This window comes from Neomonachus schauinslandi, chromosome 14 (genome assembly GCF_002201575.2).
Source record: "Neomonachus schauinslandi chromosome 14, ASM220157v2, whole genome shotgun sequence".
NCBI classification, from domain to species: Eukaryota; Metazoa; Chordata; class Mammalia; order Carnivora; family Phocidae; genus Neomonachus; species Neomonachus schauinslandi.
Window position 1 is genome coordinate 2,420,948 of NC_058416.1, and position 22,696 is coordinate 2,443,643.

General features: G+C 53.2%; 1 protein-coding gene across 3 annotated transcripts in view; it reads left to right on the top strand.

Annotated features, from left to right (window-relative positions):
- LOC110576908 (myelin basic protein) overlaps window positions 1-22,696 on the top strand; it is a 111,035-nt gene that overhangs the window by 39,814 nt on the left and 48,525 nt on the right. For 2 of the 3 annotated variants that reach the window (XM_021686167.2, XM_021686165.2), the window contains exon 3: window positions 4,836-4,923. The exons of the other annotated variant lie outside the window; for it this stretch is intronic. In XM_021686167.2, the coding sequence (XP_021541842.1) occupies window positions 4,836-4,923 (88 nt within the window). The remainder of the gene's footprint in view (window positions 1-4,835; window positions 4,924-22,696) is intronic. 3 annotated transcript variants of the gene reach the window in all.

Consider the following 22,696-nt stretch of genomic DNA (forward strand, 5'->3'; position numbering starts at 1 on the left):
CTCCCTCATTTGAAAGTCAGTGTTTCTTTAGGAAATGCAGTATCCATACTTGTAGTTATTTATTTTTGAAGATTTAATTATTTGAGAGAGAGAGGGAGAGAAAGAGGGAACACACAGGCACAAGCAGGGGGTGAAGGCAGAGGGAGAAGGAGAGAGGATCCCAAGCAGACTCCCCGCTGAGCACGGAGAATGATGCGGGGCTTGATCTTATGACCCTGAGCTCATGACCTGAGCCAAAATTAAGAGTTGGACAGCTAACCGAGTGAGCCACCCAGGTGCCCCCACACTTATATTTAAAGAGAAATTAAAAACACTTCCAACACTAAAGTCCGTTCCATCCCAGGGTTTCCTGTTCAGGACGGCAGCCCAGAACCTGAAAAGACAAGCAAATGCTGTCTGCTCAGCTTGCCCCTGAGAGCAGTACGGACGAGAGACCAAGGCCCCCGAGGAGAAGGGTGGATCGAGCGGAACAGGGCCCTCTTCATTCTGCAGGAGGACAGGAGGGACCAGACTCTTGGGGGGGCATCCCCCAGGGAGCAGAGGACCTGTTGGCTAAAAGGAAGGTTTTAATCACACAGGAATGAAGCCTGTTGAGTGACAAGATTAAGCACTTAATCTAAGGATGTAGCAAATTGCTTTATTTATAATGAGTATTGTATCGATGTTGTTGAATAATAAATCTCATCTGTATTTAGAAGTATTTTTAAATTGGCATTTTTGAGAGTTTTGTTGTGTTTTCCCTGAAATTAATAGGGAAAAGTAAGTGGATTCTTACATAGGCCCGCTCTCGCATATTTAGGGTGATGGAAATGAACATTGGCACAAATATTATGAAGAAACCATAATTGCTTGAAACACGTTTAGACACCGGGAGTCACAGACATGATTTCAGAATCAGGACACATTGGGGCAATGACACTCTGGCCCCCGGGTCACGGGGACTGACCCTCTTTGCATATCTGAGTGTTCTGTGTTTTGTCATTTACAGGAAGCTCTTATTTCTTTACCATGAAAACTCCATTACGTTTGACACACATCATCTTGATTGTGTTTGTTTTGCTTGTGGACATTTTGCTCATTGAAAATGTGTTATTCATAAGGATATATTTTATATTCGTGGAAGAGCAACTGCATCGGGTCTCAGAAAAATCTTTTTATTTGGACAGAGATTAGTGGATTTCCCAGGGCGACATGTGCTTTCTGCACGCTCGTGGGCTCGTTACTCAGGAGGTGGGAGCAGGTGGGGTAAGGCTGGAGGTCCTGTCTTCACGCCTCCCCCCGGCCCCCGGGGCCCCTTCAAGGAATAGACAGTGGACGCTGTGTTGCTACCGTAGCGTGGACCGCACCGGGCGCGGGCTGAGGGTGCCGACCGTCGCTTCACCACGATGCGTCGCCTCGCCACGATGCGTCGCCAACCCCAGCGGAGACGGCAAGGTTGTCTGACCGTCATCGACCTCCAGTCACTGACGACAGAGGGATTCGCTTTAAATGTCAAGCTTTCGCTCTCATCTCTGAGCCTCGGCAGGATTTTACACCAGGAAGGATTTTACACTGGCGGGAAGGTGTCGCCAGTTCTTCCTGGAAGACACGGGAACCGTACGGGGCATCCTGATTTTAAATGTTGACGCATGAAAAAATGCACCCGCGATGAATAAAAATGGCAGCTAAATTGTATTAATTCCTTTTCCAGTAATCCTTATTTTGTACTAAGTGAAGGATACGACATTGAGGTCAGCCTCAAAGCGAGGTGTGAAACCAGGACATGTGACACGAATCTCCAGCTGACGAAACAATCTATCCAGAAGTGTTCTGTGTCCCAGGTTTTACTCTCCTCCAGAATTAAATAAGGAGATACAGAAAAACGCATTGTAAGCCAACTTTGGCTTCCTCTGTTGAAACAGAAGTTACCCATTTTAAACATAACAACGGAACGGTTTTCTCTCCAGCACCTGCTGGGTGTCAGGCCCTGGGAGGCCTGGGGACAGAAAGGGTTATAAGGCAAGGTCCCTGTCCTCAGGCACTTTGCAGTGTGGCGGGGAGAGAGGAGTGAGTCCGTGGGGAGTCTGCACTGGGGAGGAGCTCAGACCTGCCCTGGGGAGGAGGAGGACCAGGGCCGGGAAGCCTCTCTCCCGTGGGGAGGAGCTCAGACCCTCCTGGACCGCGAGGGCAGGAGGCTGGAAGGGGTGTTCCAGGCACAGGGAAAGCTTGGTTTCGGTTGTCGTCTGTCCCACAGAGGAAGCTGTGAATGTTTACTCCAGTTCCTGGAGACTTCCTGTTTTCCTGACTCCCCAACAACCCCGAAGATTGTTTTATCCTCCGTGTTGTCAACATGCTAGAAAACAGCATCTTTGCCCTGTTTTGCTGTGTAGCTCTTCGATCGCTAGTGACTGGAGCAAACACACTCCTCACTGTCGACAGGTACTTGATGAGCCTGTTGGATCTCAGTGCGGAAACACCAGGTCAGTTCATTGACCCGCTGGTGACAGTAGCTTCCACTGGTAAAGGTGGAGACGAACCTCTCCTCTCCTCCATGTTACGGGTGTTAATTATCAACGCCTCTTATATGTATAACATTGGCTCTCAGGTACTTGAGGAACAAGACTACAAGTGTTGCTTAGGGGGATCGCACCCATTCCCCTGCTCCTGCCTGCCCAGTGGTGGACTGGAGACCCGCACTTGTTTGGGGTGGAGGCTTCCGGAGGGGCCTGGGGGACGGGGATGGGGAGCAGGGCACCTGCTGCTGTGGGTCCGGAGGGCTGGCCTCTGCCTCCCCAAGGCCACAGAGGGCCCCGCCGCCTGGGCCTCGCCTTCTCTCCCACCTGCGGGCTGCCCGCACGTGCTTGTCCCTCCCTGGGAACCCGTCTCGGTCTGAGTCAGACCTTCCATTGATGGGATAATACTTTATGGCTTCCTCACGAGAAGACTCCTATTAGTCAAGATGGTTTTTGTTGCAAGTGGCAAACCCCACCCAAAGCCCCAAGATCTGGCAGGGAGGGGGCGAGTCAGAGACCAGACGTCCTGGCTCAGGGGGATGCCCACTGGTTTCACAAAGGGCCTCTCTCTCTCTGCACCCCCGCCCTGCAGGCGTGCTGGCCCCCCTGGCCCAGGGGGAGCATAGTGCTGGTCCCCAGGAGCTTCTGCACAGATGGTACTGGACCTTGGGGCCATGTGCCCACTCTCGAGCCTCCCAGAGACGTGCCAGAGCAAGGGAGGGGAGTCCCTCGAGGAGGGGAGCAGGGAAGCGGGGCAGGTCGAACACGCCCGCTGTAAGACAAGGCTCGGGGACAAAGCCGGGGCAGAATCTCGGCAGCTGGGTGCCAACGCCAAGGCAGCAGAAGGGAGGATGGTCACCTTTGTTCCCAGAGTTTCCATTTTTATTCAACAGACACTCCTAGAACAGTTCCTATGTGCCAAGTATGCTCAGAGCACTTACAGATACTAAGTTTCCTAACCCTTGTTACAACCACAACATGCAACCATGCAGTATCAGTATTTCCTCTCTTTTATAGAGAAAGAAACAAGCACAGCGAGGTTAAGTGACTTGTCCAAGGTCACACAGCTAATAAATAAGAGCCAAGCCAGAGCATACTCCCAACCGGTCTGCCCCAGAACGCACAGCTTTAGCAATGGCCTGCCCTGCTCTTCAGAAGAAGAGTGCACAACGGGAAGAATACCTACCGCTTGGTCCTAGCTGGAGACTCGGGACGAGGGAGGCCTGGAAGAAGTGCTGCAGAGAAGGAAGCAGGCCAGAGAGAGGCTGCGGGGAGCGGCAGGCCTCCCGGGGCAGCGTCTGGGAACGTCCCCTTGTGCGTGTGGCCCGGGAGCTCTCGCGGTGCTGGTCATAACGGAGGAAAACACCAACCCCGTCGATGGCCAGGGACAGGAGCCTGGTGGCGCTCGTGGGAGTAACTGAGGTGCAGGGCGCGCGCTCTGGCCCTGACGGCACATTGGATGGCGCTGTGTGGGCCGCGTGAAACCACCGCCAGGGCTCCTGGTTACCAGACCAAAGCAAGACGCAGAGCAGTGTGCGGAGCGAGGCCTCTCGGGGGTGCTGGGCCGGTGTGGACATGCCGAGGGGCGCGGGGATGCCGAGGGAGGGCTGCAGGCAGGCCTTTACGCTTTCGGGTGGGCCTTTTGCAGTTGCATTCCCCGTCACACTAATGAGGTAAAATTGATTCAACAAACAGGAAGAAACTAAACCATATCTACTCTGTGCCCTTAAAATTTAAACTTAAAAGGAATGTGCACCCTAATGCTGCTGGTAGGGCTCCATCAGAGGGCAGGGGGGAGGCCAGGGGGCAGCCCAGCCTAGCACGTGGCACCCAACCCCTCCTCTGTGGACTTGGGGCACCGCATGGACATCGGCATTGATTTCTGCCCCCGAAAGGGCCCATTCTCGTACCAGGGCTGCCCTGCCTTGCTTCCAGGCGGCCAAGGTTGGAATTCAAGGAAGGCAGGTTCGGTGTCAGCTCCTTCCCGTGCATCCATCCACCTGCAACCCAAACAGGGACAGGGCGGGCGGGCATGCTCCTGGAACACATGCATGACGATTAGCTGACGTGTTTTATCCCAGGTGCTACTCAGTTTCTTTTGAATGAAAATATATCCACTGGCACAAGAAAATGCTTTTGAGCCCAGGCAGAAAAAAGAGGCGGGAATTCAGAATCCTCTGCAGAAAACCCACCCTGAACCCAGAGACTCTCACAGCTGGACGATGAGCAGGGGAATGTGATTATTTGCCGCAAAATTTATAAGAAGAAAAATGTATTACAACCATCTCGTTGATAAAGCAAGCACTGCATCTTAGAGGGGGTCTTGTTCTGTTTTGTTTCCAGGACGGAGAAGCCAGCGCAGGAGAGTCTGACAAGAAGAGGGACGTCCGCCAGCTCTCCCGGGAGGCCTCGGAGGACAACGAGGTGTTCGGTATGTGACCGGGAAACTAGAGGACGGGGCTCCACGTGCGCAGATACACGCATTGGGGGAAGGTTTTAAGTTTTTAATCACATGAGTAATCTATGATTCTGTTCTCAGTATTGAAAATGCAGAGGTGGCAGGAATGTGGGGTGAGTCCCCTTGGTCAGCCTCCCGCCGTCCGTCCTGCCGACGTGACCACACAGGTGGCCGGCGGCAGCTGCCCCGTCTCGTTCTTGTTCTTGTGCTCTGTGCCGTCCTGCTTGCAGGCTCCAGAGACTTCCCAGGTGCAGCCCTGCCGTGCGATATTTCTCTACTTATCTATTTGACCATTGTGGGTGGAAAACCTAATGACACCTATAAAACAGAACTAACAGGGAAGTGGGACTGTCCCAAAGCCCAGATATTTCAACCACAAAGAATGACTCAGGAGGTGTTGAAAAATAACCGTTTTCTATAAAACTTTACTTTTTTGTGGAGCCCGCTGACAAACACGACTTCCCTGCGTTCTGCGCCCCCCCAAGAGAATGAATGAACGAGTTCTCATTTGATTTTAACATTAAAAAGATCACCTTTCCCATGTGACCACGATGCTCTGTGACTTGCCCACGATCACGCGGCTGAGCAAGACGCGACGAAGATCTGTCCGCATGCCCTGCTCTGTTCTCTCCTCCAAGAATTCCCAGAGACGCGGGAACGATGGGGTAGCATGAAGCGTGCCCAGACCCTGAGGGCTCACTGGCATGTCAGAGGGAAAGGGAGCGGTTTTCTGGCTACTGAAGTGAGTGTCCCTTGGACGGTGTCGTGTGCCTGCAGGTTATGATGCTCACGGCAGACAGGCCTCCTCACCGCGCTCCCTGGCCCGGCCGCGGCTTACTTACAGAACGGGTTTCTTAGTACTTTCGCTTCTCCGGCAGGAAAAGCCACCCCAGTGTCTTGTTCCTGATTTGCTTGCTCTTTTTCAAAAGTCCCTTCTGTTTCTGTGATTCCGTCCTGAGTAAACACCTGTAATGACAGAAGTACTGCTGCCCACTGTCTCAGTATCTTGAACTGTCATGAAAATCAGCATAACCCAGAGGTGCAGAGACTGAAAACAATGCAGATCAGTTTAATGGAAACCAGTGGGGTCAGTGCGAGTAGGAATCGGCACTCGCCGGGTTGCACCTGCTGCAGGCTGATTTTCCTGGGAACTGGGTGGGGAGGGGTTTGCCGGAGCATCGTCCGCTGCCTCCCTGTAGCGGGGCCTCCATTCCTCAGGGGCAGAGGTACCAGAGGGGAGAAGAGACCAGCACCGAGGGTAGGCGCTGCCGCAGGCATTCTGAATGCAGAGGGAAGGCACTCTGCAGATTTGAATTGAGCGATGCATCTGAGCATCGATGATTTTGAGAATAAATTCGTCTGTGAACCTCTAAAATAAAGGTTTCTCTGGACTACCTCTCTGCTCCCATATTCCAACTCCATATGTATATTAAACACATAAAAGAAAACGGCAGAATAAAAATGTCTAATTTTAGATTTCCTATATGACAAGAGTACCTTTTAGAAGGATTTTGGCTAAGCTTACTTATTTTTTAAAGCAAGTATCATCTTTCTCATTATTCCCCTGGTTACATGCTTTCAGGATAGTTCACAACAGTATCCGTCATCCCGTTCCTTTTGGACACACACACATCACACGTGTGCATACGCACTTGTGACGCAGATACGTGTAACTTGGGAAAAGTCTACGACACGTGTTTCCTAAGTCGGCAGAAGCGTCGTGTGGCTTCTGAAGCTCTTTCGAAGGCAGCCTCGTCAGCTCTCGCACGTAGATGCTCAGCCTGGATGGAGACTGAGCTTGTTCAGTTGGCCATGCACCAAATCCATCCTGGCACAAACTTAGATTTGTCTTCTGGTGGGAAGAATAGCGGTGCAAGCAGGTGCTGCCGGGGTAGTTTACCGCGACTTCCCCGGGCTGGAGCACTGGGCACGCTCACACGGTGCTGGGCGCGCAGCCCTCACGTGGTCAGGAAACAAGCCCTAATCATCACCTTCACGACGCGGACAGCTGGCCCCGGGTCCAGGCTGAGTCACAGCAGAGGGGAGGTGTGGGGAGCATGCCATCTGACCTTGAGTGAGGGCGGCCCGGGGGGCCTCACAGCTCCCGTGGTTCTGGCCTCAGCAGGCCTGACTAATACAGACCGGGAGTTCCTGCAGAGCTGCCGCGCATCTGCTTTTGAATTTACGATAATCTCCCACTCCTGATGCTTTCCTGGAATCCAGAGAAACCCCGGTCTAAAGGGGCAGAGTGACGAGGGAAAAAGAAGCTAAGCAGATCTTGGCTGTCAATCTTGACTGCATAATCTTAGAAAATATACCTGAGCATTCTTTTTAAATTATGGAATGTTGTACAAATGTCACTCCAAATGAAATCAGCAGCTGCCTCCTGACTAGACAGAAGTTCCCCGAGTACCATAAAAAAATCCCATGCTTTCTTGATGTTCTGTGAACCCTGAGTCATCGGCACCCATGTAGTGATAATCTTCAAGCTCCTGGTAATCATGTTGTCCGCATGTCAGACGAATGGCCCTTGTCCTCTACCTGACACATTTCTGCAGGATCTAGTCCTCAAGGTCTCTGTGAATGTCAGGAAAGACTGTTGTCCTTCAGCTGGTTGGAGTCCTGGCTTAGCCACAGAATTAGAGGGGCTCAGAGAGGTCACAGCCAGGGGCAGACTATGGCAGGTGCCCCGAGCTGCTGGCTCACACGCGTCTTGCTCAGAATCACAGAGTGCACAGCTACCACCAACCAGTGTCCCCCGTACCTCCGTGAAGGCTGGAACCGATCATGTACTTAGCAGCGCACTGAGGACTTGTATTTACTTTTTCATTTCATGGGAAAATCCCAGTGAAGGATTGTTCTTGATCTAAGCGAATCACTCATTAGAAATGCACAGTTCTAAATCTCTTCCTGTCATGCTTTTTCTGACAGTGTGTGGTTGTACTTAGGACTGTTTGCCTGGTTACCCAAAGAGGAAGAAAACACGGTAGCCTAGAGAACCACATGTTGTCTGAGCTTTGGGGAACCAGGTCATTTTGTGGTCGGCTAGTTATTGAGCTTTTTTTTTTTTTTTTTTTTTTGCACCGCGCATCCACACATCTGTTGTACACGATCTTCGTCATTTGAAAAGCAGTCAGCAAGAAATGCAGAACAGTCACCCCCACCCCTCCCTCCAGAGTCCACTAGCCATAAAGCCAGGGCAGGTGAGGCAGCCGAGGTGAGCAGAAGCCTGGGGTCTGCCTAAATTATAGTGACAAAGGAGTGAAATCCCCCAAAAGAGGGCACCCCTGCTCTTTCCAGACAAGTGTGGCTCCTTCCAGACCAGACCCACATCTCCGAAGTCAGAGCAAAAGGGATGAGTACCCAGCACATCAGGTGAGCTCAAGCACAGCTTTGCAGGATCCCAGGGTCGTGAGAACATCGTCTCCCTGCCTCGGTGCGTAACGGCGCCCATGGCTAAGTGAGGGACGCACTGCACGTAGGGACAGACTCCTATGGAGCATCATGGGGAAAACCTTCACCAGCTCAGTGCTCAAATAATGGAGATAGAATTATCTATGTTTAGTATTCAGCAAGAAAGTACTCATATTGGAAACACTGAAGTTTATACAAGGATGATCTATTAAGTATAAATACGTGTGTATATGTGTGTCTTTATTTCACAAAGTTTGAGTTAGCTCACAGTAAGAAAACACACAAACAGTAAAATATAGAAAACATAAAGTCAAGTCGAGTCAAGTAAGACCACGCATGTGAACCATATGGCACCTGCTAGTAGTTGAACACCGCATTGAACCTGCCCCAGGAAGACGAGACCCAGTCCGTTTATTTCTCATTTTACGTGGGAGGTAATGCAGCTGCACCATGTTAGCTGTCATTTCTGCCCGTGCACACATCTTCTTGTGTCTTGGTTCCCTCCCAGGTAAGCAGGGGAGATAAGAGAACCCCCCAGAGTGAACGAGCAAGCTCACAAACGTGCACCTGTAGGGCGCCCCTGTCCCCCGCGGGGACCGACAGAAGGGGGCCTGCGTGCATTCCTCAAAGGAAGCCCAGCTGTGTTTAGCCAGTTGTAAGAACTCTTCTCCTGTTCCAGTTTGTATCACAGATGATCGCGTGGTAGTCAACAACTACAGCGTACTTTCGTGGTAGCTGTGCTGATGAGTTTCATAGGCGAAGTGTAATAACCGGATAATGAGTTTCCTCACACCTCGGCGCTCTGTTTGAGGCACGTGTCCCGCTTTTGGCCTCGCCTTGGCGGTGTCCTGCGTGGCTCGTGCACTGCCCTCCTCTAGGGACTGTGGGGGGCGCCCCTCTGGATGGGGAGGGCCTGTCAGAACGTGTGCAGCTGGGGGTCATGCTCTACCACATCTGGGAAATACTCTCTCCCACAGGCAGATGTGTCCCCTGAGAAGTTTCACACAGCATTGAAACAAAATCATTCCTTTTTCTGTTTCCAAGACCCTTCCATGAGAAGATCTTTTTAGTAATATTTGTATTTGGTCAACCCTGATCACTGGACTAAGCTACAAAACTAGTAAGAAGCCGTCATGCTGATACAAAATTCTGTCTCAACTCAGTAATAACTGAAGGCTAGGAAGCCACCCTGTGCTTTCCTGTGGACCCCTCGTTAACTGTCCCTCCAAGCGCCCTCCAAGAAGGGTTATTGGCAGCCTGCTCTTGAGAATCGTGGATGCCGGCTTTAATTTATGGCTAATGACAGTTTGCTGCCTGAGCCTGTTATCCGTATCTAGGCGAGCGACAGAACCAATCTTGAGCGTGTCTTTGGGGCAGATATAAATCATAGAGTCACAGCCACCCGCTGAGAACTTGAAGGAACGCTCGACGTCATCTGGTCTGACTCCCGTCGTAGAGATGAGCGTCTGCAGGCCAGGAGAGGCCCACAGGCCACAGGGACAAGCTCCTGCTCTTGGCCCTGCCCTGAGCGCCCCAGGACACATCCGCTTATCCCCCGGGGCCCTTGGAGAACAGAAGCAGCTTTCGTTTCTGTGGTTGGCAGATGTTAAAACAGCGACACAACAGGAGACATGTTATTCTGTGCATTTGCCGGACTATGAATGGTACTTTGTATCTTTCAAACCCACACACACCTGCGAGGGTTTGCGTGGCCTCGTTGTAGTTCCCAGGCAGCCCCTGGGGGGCGCCCCTCTTTGCATTCTGGGAGCTTGCTTATGTCTAGCCAACAGCTGCTCCCGGCAGGTGGGGGGCCAGTGCCCAAGGGCCCCTGTGGTGAGTGTGGCTGCCCGGGGCCGTGGGACGTCTGGTTCTATGTGACTGTGTGGCAGCCTCCGCTACGAGCTGTTGGACGAACGTCCCGGCCTCTAGTTACACCGAGTAACTCGGCGTATGGACTCCAGACCTCTGGCAAGACATGCAGCCTCCAGTGTCCCGCGCAAGTGGGGGTCCTAACAGCCCACCTCGGTTATTGTGAGGAATGCACGGCATCAAGAAAAGTTGCCCCGGGCGGAGCTTATCAGGGAGGAGGCAGGGGCCGCTTGCACGGCCACCCACGGTCTGCACCCGGGGGGCGCCTGTCCCCGAATGTCTGGCCTCCCCAGCGACACCCATCCCACCTCGAATAGTCTGCACACGTACATGATATTTAATTGTATGTGTAGTGTTTGAATGTTAGAAGTGCGGAAGTCGCGTGTTTTCCCCGAATCTTCGGCTCTGAGGCCCGTTTTGAAGACACATCATCTGAGGAGGGTAATGGGAGAGACGGTAATGGCCGGTGCCCAGGGACAACTGGCACGTTCGGCAGGACCCGGAGCCTCTGTCCTCTGCTGCATGGGCAGCAGGGAGGGGTGTTGGTGCTCCTCTGTGAGCAGCGCTGGTCTCTAACGTCCCCGGGGCCCTCGCAAGCTTGTCTAGCTCCTGGAATAGGCACTCACCCACTGACCGACGGGCCGCCGTGGTCCACCATCGGCACTCACCTGGATGATTCCAGGAGCCCCACCTGGCCCCTGCTTCCATCCGGACCCCCGCCCTCACACCCGCCTCCTCGAAGAGCACGCACCCCGCCCTCCCCAGAGCCCCGCCACCCTTGCCACAGTCTGGGGGCCCCTGTGGGCTCTGGGGGCCCCCGACTGCACCTCCTACACTCCCCTTCCTCCCTCACCCACCCCTGGAGCACAGGGCCTTTGCACGGGCTGTGCCCTCCCTCTGGAACACTCTTCCCCAGACATCTGGGTGGCAAGCCCCCACCCCTTCCCGTCTGGGCCCAAATGTCTCCTTCTCAGGGGTGTCTCCTCTGACCGGCTCCTTAGCAGAGAGCTGCATTAGGACGGGTGGGCTTGCCAGCCTACCAAACAAACACCAGAATCGCAGAGCTCGATGTGGGTCTCTATCCGTGTCAAAGCCCAGCAAGGTCAGGCAGCTGAGCCCCAGCAGTGACCCGGAGACCCAGGCCGCTGCTGCTGGGGCGGCAGGGGGCAGCCAGAAGGGGCATATCTTGCAGGGAGACAGCGTCCATCACTTCCACTTAGGCTCCCTGGGCCAGAAGTAGTCCCGCGACCTCAGCACACAGGCCTATCTCACGTCCCTGTCTGGCCAGAAGGAGGGGAGCCAGGATAGGGACACGCTGCCTCCCGCGGCCAGGGGTTTGGCTCACCGCACACTGCGTGTTGTCTGTGTCCCCGGCGCCCGTGGAAGGGGAGCTCCACGTGGCCGACTGTCTCCTTGTGGAGCATTTGGTGACAACGCAGTGATCCGAGGGACCCACTCACCCTGCTGCCCTGCCCGCTCCTCTCTCTAAGGCAGACTTGCAAACCGCTGTATTCTGAGAACAGTGCCACCCAGACAACTCGTCCTAAACCTGAGCTGTTTACTGCCAAGGAGCTCAGCCTCGGGGCCGCTGCTGAGTGAGGGATGTGCATGAGCATCGTGCATCAGAGCCTGTGTGGGCATGTGCTCACGCGTGTACACAGGCCCGTGTGGGTAAGTGTTCTTCCCACTGGCAAAATATCTCTGAAACTCTGCAGGTTGTTTTTGTTCTTTGAAATTAGGAATTGCTAAGACTACCTTCATTCCAGCGTTTTCGTAAAAACGGTCTGTCCGTAGATATGGTTTGTAGTTTTTCCATATAAATTCCCCATAATGGTGAAACCCTGGGCCACGCAACCCCGGTGGGGAGTGGCGGCTCTGGGTGAAGGAGCTCGGTCCCGCCTTCTGGTGCGTCCTGCGGAGAGGGGCGCCCCCACTGACTGCGAGGAGGGGCGGGGCCCCAGCGACAGGGGTGCGGGGCGCCGCGCTGGACATGTCCTTGCCCTCGGCAGGCCCTGCCGGCCTCTCCACTCCCCGAGGCCTCGCCGGCCCGTCACAGCAGGGCTAGCGTTGGCGGCTTCTTAACAGCCTTATAACTTCAGAAGCGGTGTGTGCCGTCGTTCACATCCTAGAGCTGAGGGAGGTTTCTGCACGGTGGGCACTGGCTCACACTGTTCCCAGCACCTCTCCGCGAGGTCTGCAGGTGAGGTCAGGTGGGGGGGATGTGCTGCGCCGGGAGGGGGCCCGGGGGGCGCAGGCACCTGCGGTGGCTGAGCGTGTGCCGGAAGGCGGCTCTGGGTCCAGCGGAGTCTCGCCCCAGGAGGGAACTTGTTGGGCGTCCGGAGGCAAAGAGGCCTGACGGTGGCCCCCCAGCGCTCTTAGCCCACTGGGCCTGGCCTGCACCATAAAATGGGTGGCTAGGAGTCACTTGAGGCCATCCAGGCCACAATAGGACGACTGACAGACTTCCAGAACAAAGGGGGAACACAGACCTTACAAATAGCAGCTGTGATGGGTTTCGGCCAGTGGCCGGCAATGGGTCCCAGCTTGAGGCCCGGGGACGCATGACCCTCCTGGCCCCTCTCCGTGGACCGCTTCATCTGACCTGCGGCTGTGCGCCTGATGAACGAGCATGTTTGGTTCCCGTCAATAAAAGTTGCCATTTCCCACTCGGCCTCACACGCAGCCTGAACTTGCAGAGTGAACCCCGGAGCTGCAGGGCGGCGGTGGACCGTCCCCTCCCGAAGCCTCCGCCCCCGCGAACGCGTCTAGGGGCCTGGGGCCCGAGGACGGGACCCGCCGGCGGGCAGAGCAGCGTGCATGCACACCTCTCCATCACCCTCTCGTCCGCCTCTCCCACTGAGGGAGGGGCTGCGTGTCTCTGCCATGAGTCTGTATGGGGTGAACCTCCCCGCTTCCTCACCTCCACCAAGGGTGTTACTGTCAGTATTTTTTAAACTGAAGAAATGACGTGTTTAGAAAGGAAACTAAAACAGCACACTACGCTCTGGGTTTAGCAGCGCTGCAGGCCAAATCCTGCCAGACCCACAGCTGTCCCTACCCGTCACGCCGATCGACCCCGCTCCTGTCCACACCACGGCTGTGACTGAGTCCCACTTTGCAGTTGCGTTCTGCCCGATTTTCTCCTTGGAGCTGCGATGTGTGATGTGCCAGGAGGGCTGTTAGTGGTCCTCAGTCCTCGCTGCGCGTCCCGCAGCTCCCTGGCTCGCAGCCACTGAAGGGTCACGTGAAAGGAGGTCCTTGTTCAGCCCAGGCTTCCTGCTCCGAGTGGAGGGTCACTGCTGGGCCCCCCAAGCCTCCCCGGACACTCCCAGATCCAGAGAAGCCGTCCTCCGTCTGTCTGGCAGGTGACCTCCTGTACCAGGGATGCTGGTGGCAGGCGGGCTGCTCCTCGAGGTGATGAACACGGCAGGGTGCCGGGAGGTCGGAGGCCCTTAGAGTGTGCGTGTTCTTCACCAGAAGTGAAGTCCAGGTAATTTAGGCACATCCTGACTGGAATGTATTGTTAGATGGACCTGGTGCATTCAGACCATTTCATTTCAGGACTTTCCGAAGTATACAAAGTGTACCTAGGAAGACGCTCCCGCCTTTCTCCCTGTCTCTCCAACACCAAGGGGTCTTACCCATGCCTCTAGCTGAAAGTTTTTTTAACTTAAATTACTTCAAAAAGCACATCTTAATGTTCAATTTCTTTTTCCCGGGAGCTGTAAGAGCCGAAGACGTGAGCAGGTGTTACAACGCTGTCAGAGCACGACCTGCCACAGGTGGAGAGACGGCTACGGCACGCCTCCGTGAGCTGAACGCAGCAGGGACTCCCTGAATGCCGTGTGATCTCGGGGGATCTTAGGACAAGCTTTGTCCTTCTTTCTGGAAGCGGATGCAGCCCCAACCACAGTGGCGTGGAATGTGATGCGCACACTCCTCCCCACGTGCATGGACACACTCACATGTGCTCACACGCACGCGCGGAGGGAGGGAGGGCAGGGCGCCCCGGAGCCACCCCCAGCTGGTTCAGAGGCCGTGAGTGGAGGTCGGTCGGTCTGTGTGCGGGCACGGCGGGCAGCCCAGGGGACCTGGCGGCTCCGTACGCGAAGAGTGAGCCCCGCTCGGCCGTGCGCTGGAGCGTGTGGGTGGAGGTCTTCTGAGCTTTGCTGCAGGCCCCCGTTGGCCCGGACGGAAGACTGAAGCGCTTCCGTATTTCAGTGCGATCCGGATGCCAGTGCCCTGAGGGCCTGTGGAGCGGAGCGCGGTATTATTGTCCGGGCACCGTGGGCTGGGAGAGGAGAGCAGGACGTTTACCCTGCAGGACGTGGGCGTCCCCGCCCCCCCGCCCCGCGTTGCTCTCCTGCACAGCAGGTTCTGGTCTTGGCTTCTCCCCTACGTAGGAATGCGCCTCATTGTGCAGGGATGCTGCTCGGTCCCCCAAGTCATTCTTCCTCATTTTCATCAAAATTGAACGAGAGAAATGAATATCTGCGATCGTGTGGGGGTGAGGAGCCGGCCGGGGTGATGGGGGGAAGCGTGAGAACAAAGAGAAAATCGGGGAACCATAGACTGCCCTGTAGGTCGGGGGGCGGATGCCAAGGTCTCAGACGTTAGGAACACAGTCATGTCTTATGCACACGCTCCTTGGCTTCCAGTAAATGGTCCTTAAAGTTTAGGTGCCTGGGACGATCAGCGGCACTTCGACTCACTCAAGGAGCTATCTCTCTGAAATACTGTACAAACGCGGCATAAATTCTTCAAAGGTGGGAATTTCTAAGCCACCGACACAGACCCTTCGCTGAGCAGTGGGTTCAGCTGGGGTCCAGTCATGGAGTGTGCGGGGAAGGGCCCAGTAGCTGGCTGTCGGCTCCGGCAAAGCCTATAAAGGGGAAAGTACGTACGTTGACATTCAAAATATAAGTAGAATGCTATTTTTGTGCTTCAGAACCCTAGTTTATTTTCAAAATGTGAGTTTTCGAGTCTTTATTTTTGCCACTGCTTCTCTCTTCAGCAAGGTTCTCGAGCCAGGAGAGAAGGGTTCTTTGCCAGCTGTCCCCCGATGAAGCAGCCGTTCGCAAGTCTGGAAATGCTGCTTCCGTGGGGCAGTAGGGCTCTGGGAGATGTAGCTTCTCCAAGGCAAGAGAGGACAAGAATGCGGGTAGAATTGCTCAATGAGAACACGTGGGTTTTGTTGTTGCTACAGTTACCCTGTTTAGGACATCAGCAGTGACAACGTCCACACTCAGCAAAACCCAAAACAGTACTTGTTTCTGTGGCTATGGGAGTGGACATCCCCCGGGGAGGCGAAGGTGGTCGGGCGTTCCGCAGTGACATCTTCATGGGACCAGAAGTAACGGGGTACAGAGGCGGGACTGGACAACAGCAGTGACCCTTTCCTGAAGGCAAACAAATCTGAGCTCCAACATCCTCAAACAGGCAAAATACTCCTTTCAAACCATCTGGCATAATTTCCAGGCCCCACTGGAGCTACCTCCCGTACTCAGAACCTACACTTGCAGGAACTTCAAAGACAGAAAATAGACCAGTGTTTTCTTCCTTCGGGTTTGAACGGGGACCAGACTAGAACGCTCTCCATTCTGCATCTTGTGTGAGTGCAGGGGGACAGCAGTGGACCAAACAGTGGACACTCCTGGACATTGCTCTTCAATCAGCTTCAAATCCTGACTCTCGCTTAATAAGTGGGTGTTTTCCGCCTTGACCTCCTTGGGCCTCACTACGGGCACCTGTAAGATGCAGACTGTCATACCTGCGGGGCAGCGATTTGGGGGGAAGAAGTCAGTAACACAGTGGTCTCGGCATGAGGACACTGGCTTGTCCTGCCTCCCCGCCTCCTCCGGTCATCGGGCCCCTTTTTGTTCCACTGCAGCCCCCTCAGCTGGAGGTCATAAACACGTTCGCTGCAACATGCTGCTGCCTTTTCCCCACCAGCAGGTCATCCCCAGAATGCTCCGGAGGCAGGAGCACACAGCACTCTAACAGCTGGAAGACCGACCCCACCTAACGGGGGAGCCTAGAGGGCCACTTCTCACCCGCTGCTTGTTGAGTGCGCCAGTCCCTGCAAAAGGGATTTTCAGTGGAAGGAGAGTGTTTCCAAGTGGAGACAGAGGAGTTCAAAGCAGAGAAGCCAGAAAAGACACCTGCTACACTTAGATCTTTAATTCTCAAACCGACAGCATCCTTCTTGCCGGCACTGTTTGGTGGTCGCATTTTAGAAAATTAATTATTAGAGTTCTAGCTTTTTAGTTATTTTCAGTAGTCCTGTGATTATAATTTTTGCACAGAATCTTCTGACAAATAATAGATCTAATTATTTCATTGCATGACACCCGAGAAGTTCTGGTAGATGCGTAATCACCAGCTAATTTGCTGGCATTCGGAATTAAATACTCAACATGTTTTAACTTCTTTCAATTGCCTTGAAAATCTGAGCATATGCCCTTTTGTCTTCTGATTTCTTTGCTGTTTTGTTGAAAAGTTATATTGAAGCAATACCACAGTAAAATGGAGACCTCCTTAATTGCTTTCATTTTCAACAGATTTATGGAGATATAATTTACATACCGTAAAGTTCACCGGCTTTAATCGGGCAAATTAATGCTTTTAATATATTCATGGAGTTGTGCCCGGTCCACTCTAATCTAATTTAGAACCTTGTTGTCACCCCAGGGAAAGCAACTGCCGCGGGCAGCTCCCCGTCCTCCCCACTGCATCCAGCCCCCAAAACCACGAATCTTCTGTCTGTGGCTTTGCTGACTTGATACTTGTGGCCTTTGTCACTGGTTCCTCTCACTTAGCACGGTGCCTTTAAGGTCTTTAAGTGGGGGCGAGGGGCCGCGCTCCGCGCCTTCTTTTGGACAGCCCCTGATGTGTTGGTCTGCTCCCGGCTGGTGCAGGTGTGGGCTGCCCGCTCGCCCAGCTGCCATGAACCCTGCTGAGGCGGCTCTACTCTTCACGGTCTCCGTGGGTGCAGGTGCTCTGCTCTTCGGGCGGACGCCCACCGGCCGCGGCTTTATTTTGTTCGTATGTTGAGCTCCAGGGGACAGGGCTGTCTGTGTACACAATCATTTTTATTCTACCATTCGCTTGTGGGTGTTTATCAAACCCCATTCCACCACCCAGGGGAAAAGTGCATTTAGTGTCTGATTCCCTTAATCTCTGGAGATGTCAGGCTCACAGGCAGCTGAGGAATGGAGGGACCTCCGATATTTTGTGGCATCAGAGATTTCTTCTCCCACCTCCAGGAATTGTGGTCATCATTGGATGATTACCTTCAAGTTCAGCTTCTCTAAGCTGATGCTTACTGACGCTGAAAACCTCTCCCCACATCCTCCAGAGCCGCCCCTCCCTGCACCCAAGGAACAAGACGGTCATTCAAAATCTCTGGGGACCGTGAATCTGCCGCATGCCCCCAGGCACCCCCCCCCGGCACGTCGAGAGGGGCTGCCCACCCCAGACCCTCGGTTCAGCGGGGACGGCTGGTGTTGGGAGAGCTCAGAGGCAGCGGTTTGCCACGGGATCCTCACAGGCTCTGAACTCTGCGCCTCTGGGCCCGTTCTGAGTCTTGCCCTCACCTCGAGTAAACTGTCCTGCTCTGTTTCGTGGGGGAGAGTGGGCCAGGGGTCTGAGGCACTCCGGCGAAATTGGGTATTTTGCTCCTACAGCAGTAAGTTCCCATGTCTGTGAATGTCCCAAAATAGGATGACAGCCTTGGCAGGAAACATCTCCGACGCTCCTGGGACGGAAGTGGCTGCAGGTCTTCACGTCGCCACTAGGAACGTGGTGAAATATTTAACAGATCAACACGGACAAAAATGAGTATCCGTAGCTAACTTGCAGTTTGGCCCAACCATTTGAATGTGTGGATTATTTAGTATTTTGTACCATAGCTAATAGTTTGCATTAACGAAATGCTCCCCTCCAGGTGTTTTCACAACACACATGTCCAGTCTGCTCACAGGCTTGCCCCCGAGCTGTGCTTCCGCTGTAGGCTGAATTTTCAAGTAGCACTTTAACCCTGGCGTCCTGTTAGCACCCGTCCTGAGACGCGGGCCGGCTTCTGGCCTGTTAGAGCCCGGCGACGGCTTCCTTCTCCTTCGTCCTGTGTGTGGCCGACTCGCTGACCGGTTAAGCAATTTCACGGTCAATTGGTGCTTTCTCTTTTCTTTCTTTTTTTTTTTTTAAGATTTTTTTATTTATTTTTCTGAGACAGAGAGAATGAGAGAGACAGAGAGCACATGAGAGGGGGGAGGGTCACAGGGAGAAGCAGACTCCCTGCCGAGCAGGGAGCCCGATGCGGGACTCGATCCAGGAACTCCAGGATCATGACCTGAGCCGAAGGCAGTCGCCCAACCAACTGAGCCACCCAGGCGCCTGGTGCTTTTTCTAATAGAAAAAAAAAGAGATGAAATGAATTCATGATAGTAATTTCAACTCTGAAAATGCCTTGGCTACAGAAGGTAGAAATACTGAGCACTGCAGGACTCTGTCATTGTCCACGTGCGTTGGTGACCCCAGCCCTCCTGACTCCCACGAGAACCCAGGTGCTTTTCAGAACGTACGTTCCAGGCCAGTGGAGCCGCAGGTGTTTCTGTGAGGTCATTGGTCACACACACGTCTCTGCTGGGGGCTGCCTCACGCATCGATGACACGCTCAGTCCAGCACTGACCAGGTCAGCAATCGGTTGTCTCATCGGTAGGCTGTCACGTTTTCATGGAGGCTGGGCCGTGGCCTGTCCGCTCGCTGTGCTCAGGCTGCTTTGGGTCCCCTTGTCATCAGCATTCTCCAGGATGTAATGTTCCTTTTCCAATGGGAAAGAAGAAGCAGACTGACTCCAGGCATGTGAGTGGATTACTTAGAAGAGAAAGCCTCAATCACGATACGTATGAAGATCAGAGACACTCATTTATCAATGTATCTGGATGTATCTCGTATAAAGGGCAGTCTTCCGTCACACACACGCCATACACACACGTGTGCACACAATACAACAACACAGAAATCTACCACCATCCTAAGAACTGTCTTTAGGGAGACAGACATGTCCATTTCCTAGAAGTAAATTTATTTGAACAAAAAAAAACATACAGCTGTTGTTTAACAAATGCTTTTTTCCCGTTACGAGTTGAATTTAATTTGGTTTCCAACCCGTCAGATGTGATTTTGTCTGTTCCCAGAGCAGATAATTTCTAGGTGCCTTAGAGGTAAGTGTGGAGCTCCTCCACTGGGAGGCGAGTGCGGGGGGGGGGGCACCAGTGTGGCGAGGTGCTCTCCGGGACGGTTCGAGCCCCAGGGCCAGCCTCCGAGAGAAGGATCCGTAAGGCCGGGGGCAGGGGTGGCTTCTGAACTGAGCTTGTGGGCCTCAGCAGGGAGCGGGGAGACGAGGGCAGAGTTGGGCAAGACAGGGTCGCTCTGCCCCTTGCAGAACCATCGCAAGAGGATTTTGCAGGCCGAGCTAGGCGTGCGGTCTTGGCGTGTTGGTGGGTGAGCGCCGAGGGTCCCGAGCACGGTGGGGACTGAGAGATCATGCCATGGGGGAATGGGTATGGTGGTTGCACATCCGGGCTGAGGCTGCAGGGGTGCTGCTGAAGTGGGGGCTGCAGGCCTGCAGAGGGGAGGCGGGAGGGCTGTGCCGGCAGGATCGGTTCTCAGCTCTGCAGATTTGCCTTTCCAAACATCTCCCCGCGTTGTCCTCAGGCCACACATTGCCAGCCTGGCGGCCTTCCTTGTCCTCTCTGCTGCATTCACCAGGCGACCCGTCAGTCTTCGTGGCCCTGGGTCCTGCGGCAGAACAGGCTTCCTGCCCCGAGGCATCGAGAGCAGGTAATCAAGGTTAGCGCACTGAACCCGCTGCCGCTTGGACATGAACCCAGTGGCATACCAAGCCCAGCCGCCGCGGGCAGATCAGCCCAGGCCACCAGCATCCAGGGCGGGGATGCACATCCTGGTGAGGGTGGTTTGCACAGCCAAGAGGGAGAGCGGAGGTGACCAGAGACAGAGACTGAGGCCAGGGCCGCATGTGACGCAGGTGAGGCAGAGCCTGTAGTGGGAGTCGGGGTCAGCAAAGGTCAAGCGGAGTGGCTGAGGCGACAGGGAGGCCTTGAAAGCTGAGCAGGTCGCTGTGGTGTGAACGCCCAGGGGTATGAGTGGCATCCGCTAAGACGGCGCTTGAGGCAGGTGTGAAGAGATCGGCTTCGATGCGTTTCACATCCATCCTCCCTCGGCGCTGGGCCCACGAGGCACGCAGAGGAGAAAGTAACATGCTCCCATCACGACACTGTGAAATCGTCGGTCCATTACAAGGCACCGAGTATTCGGGGAGAGTAAAAGCTTTGTCTCCGATAAACCACTTTCTAAGGACGACGCCGAATGTGCCATGTTTGGGCTTGCGGGGACGTACAGACAGAGAGGACTTCACAGCCCACCCCCGACCTACTGTGAGTGACGCTGGCCTTGGGGGGTCAGCACCTGGCGGTGACAGCGCCTGGCAGATTGCATCTCACAACCAGGGACCAGTTAGATGCTCTTGGGTGCTCAGGGACCAGTAACCGGGACCCCTGAGATTACCCAGGACTGGTGGGAAATGTCACCACATTGGCTCTGTGATGAAGATTTAGAACGTTATGTTAGATTCAAGGGGACTGATTTCCCTTGGAGAACTTTGTAAAACACATCCACATATGAATATAGACGTGAGCTTATTTCCTTGATGTGGAAATGCTGACTTCCCACTTATGATAATTTCCTTATGAAATTATCAATTTGTTCAAGGTTCATGTAACAAAACAGAAAAATAGATGATCACAAGTACCCATTGTGGTTGATTTAAAATTTTCATAAATCAATCTTTAAAAGTATCTACTTCCACTGGATGAGTACATGGGATATTTTCGGTTTCTTCGGTTGGATACCCTATGAAATTAAATGGTTATCTGACTACAGGATCATGATAAATGGTCTTGAAATGATTTTCAAAAAAGAAAATAACCCCCCCAAAACTATATTAGTATGCACTTTACTCAAACAGCACATATCTAAGAACAGTTAAAGCAGCAGGTGAGTTGACGAGAGCTCACCTGAGGCCGTTTTTATAAATCTCTTCGAATGTCTTTTTTCTCCCTATTTATCTAGTGTCACATCACCTTCTCTTGCTCTGAATAATCATGTTTTATTGCCTGAGTTTTTAGAGCATTTCACTGCATATTTCTTAACCTGGAGAGCTTTCAGGCTCTTCTTATCCCGAAAGCCGAGCAGCAGTAGCACGAGCTGGTATGAGGTCGGCACGGTGTAAGCGCTCTGTGGCTGCCGGGGGCCGGCGGTGAAAAGCACACATTGTGCGCAGAGCCCCCATCTCTGCTGCGCCAGACATTTGACACCATTGTTCCTTGGCTTCCAGGGACAGAAAGTGCTGCAGAACAGATCTGCAACTGTCCCCAAGAAAAGACCTAAAAATAACTCTCTCATTCACCAAACTATAAATGTATCGATTATTCGTTACACCGTAAACCAGGGATTATGCCTGTCCTGCAAAACAGAGTAAATATTAAAAGGTAAGGAATGATACAAGTATTCTCTGAATACTTACAAAATAGCATTACTGTTTCTGGGGGGAGAGTTAAACTGGAAATAATGTTTCAGCTAAGAGAAGGGATGCCAATAGAAGCAGTTAAATCCTGGACTCTTGCTTCCTCTTCATCTGATCACAGCAAACCCCACAGCAAGGCGGTCCGATGCCAAGTGTCTGATCTTTTCGGAAGACCAAGGGCATGGGTTCTGGAACGTGTCTTTGGCTGAAAGGACGAGAAAGCAGGCCACATTCTGTGCATCTACTCCCTCCTTCCTTTAATTTGGAATAGCCGCGGGTAAAATGCTAGATATTTATGCATTCAACAAGCAAAGTTTCCAAAAAGATCACGGAAACTCATAGTTATTTCCATTTTATTGCAAATGGGTGTTTCTTCATCTACACATCAGATGACTCCAGTTTTGACCTTTTTTTAAATAGTGCTGTGATTAGTAGAAACTTCACATCTTTTTACTGGTTTCACATAGAGAATGTAAGTTCTGCTGTTTACTTCTCTGGTTTTCTGCAGGCCTTTTGTCGGTAATGCCTCCAAAACAAGCAGTCTCGTATCAGCTGACAGTTAACAAACAGCTTTCAGAATTGAAAGGGAAGACAAGAAGGAGGATAAGAAAATTATAACATTAAGTTCTTTAAAAAAAAAACATTTTATTTATTTATTTAGAGAGTGCATGAGCCCAAGGGGGGTCAAAGGGAGAGAGAAGTCAAAGCAGACTCCGCACTGAGCACAGAGCCCAACGTGGGGCTCGATCTCATGACCCTGAGATCAGGACCTGAGCCGAAAGCACGAGTCGGACGCTCCACCACTGCACCACCCAGGCGCCCCTGACATTCGGTTCTTAAAGATGAACAGCACGCAC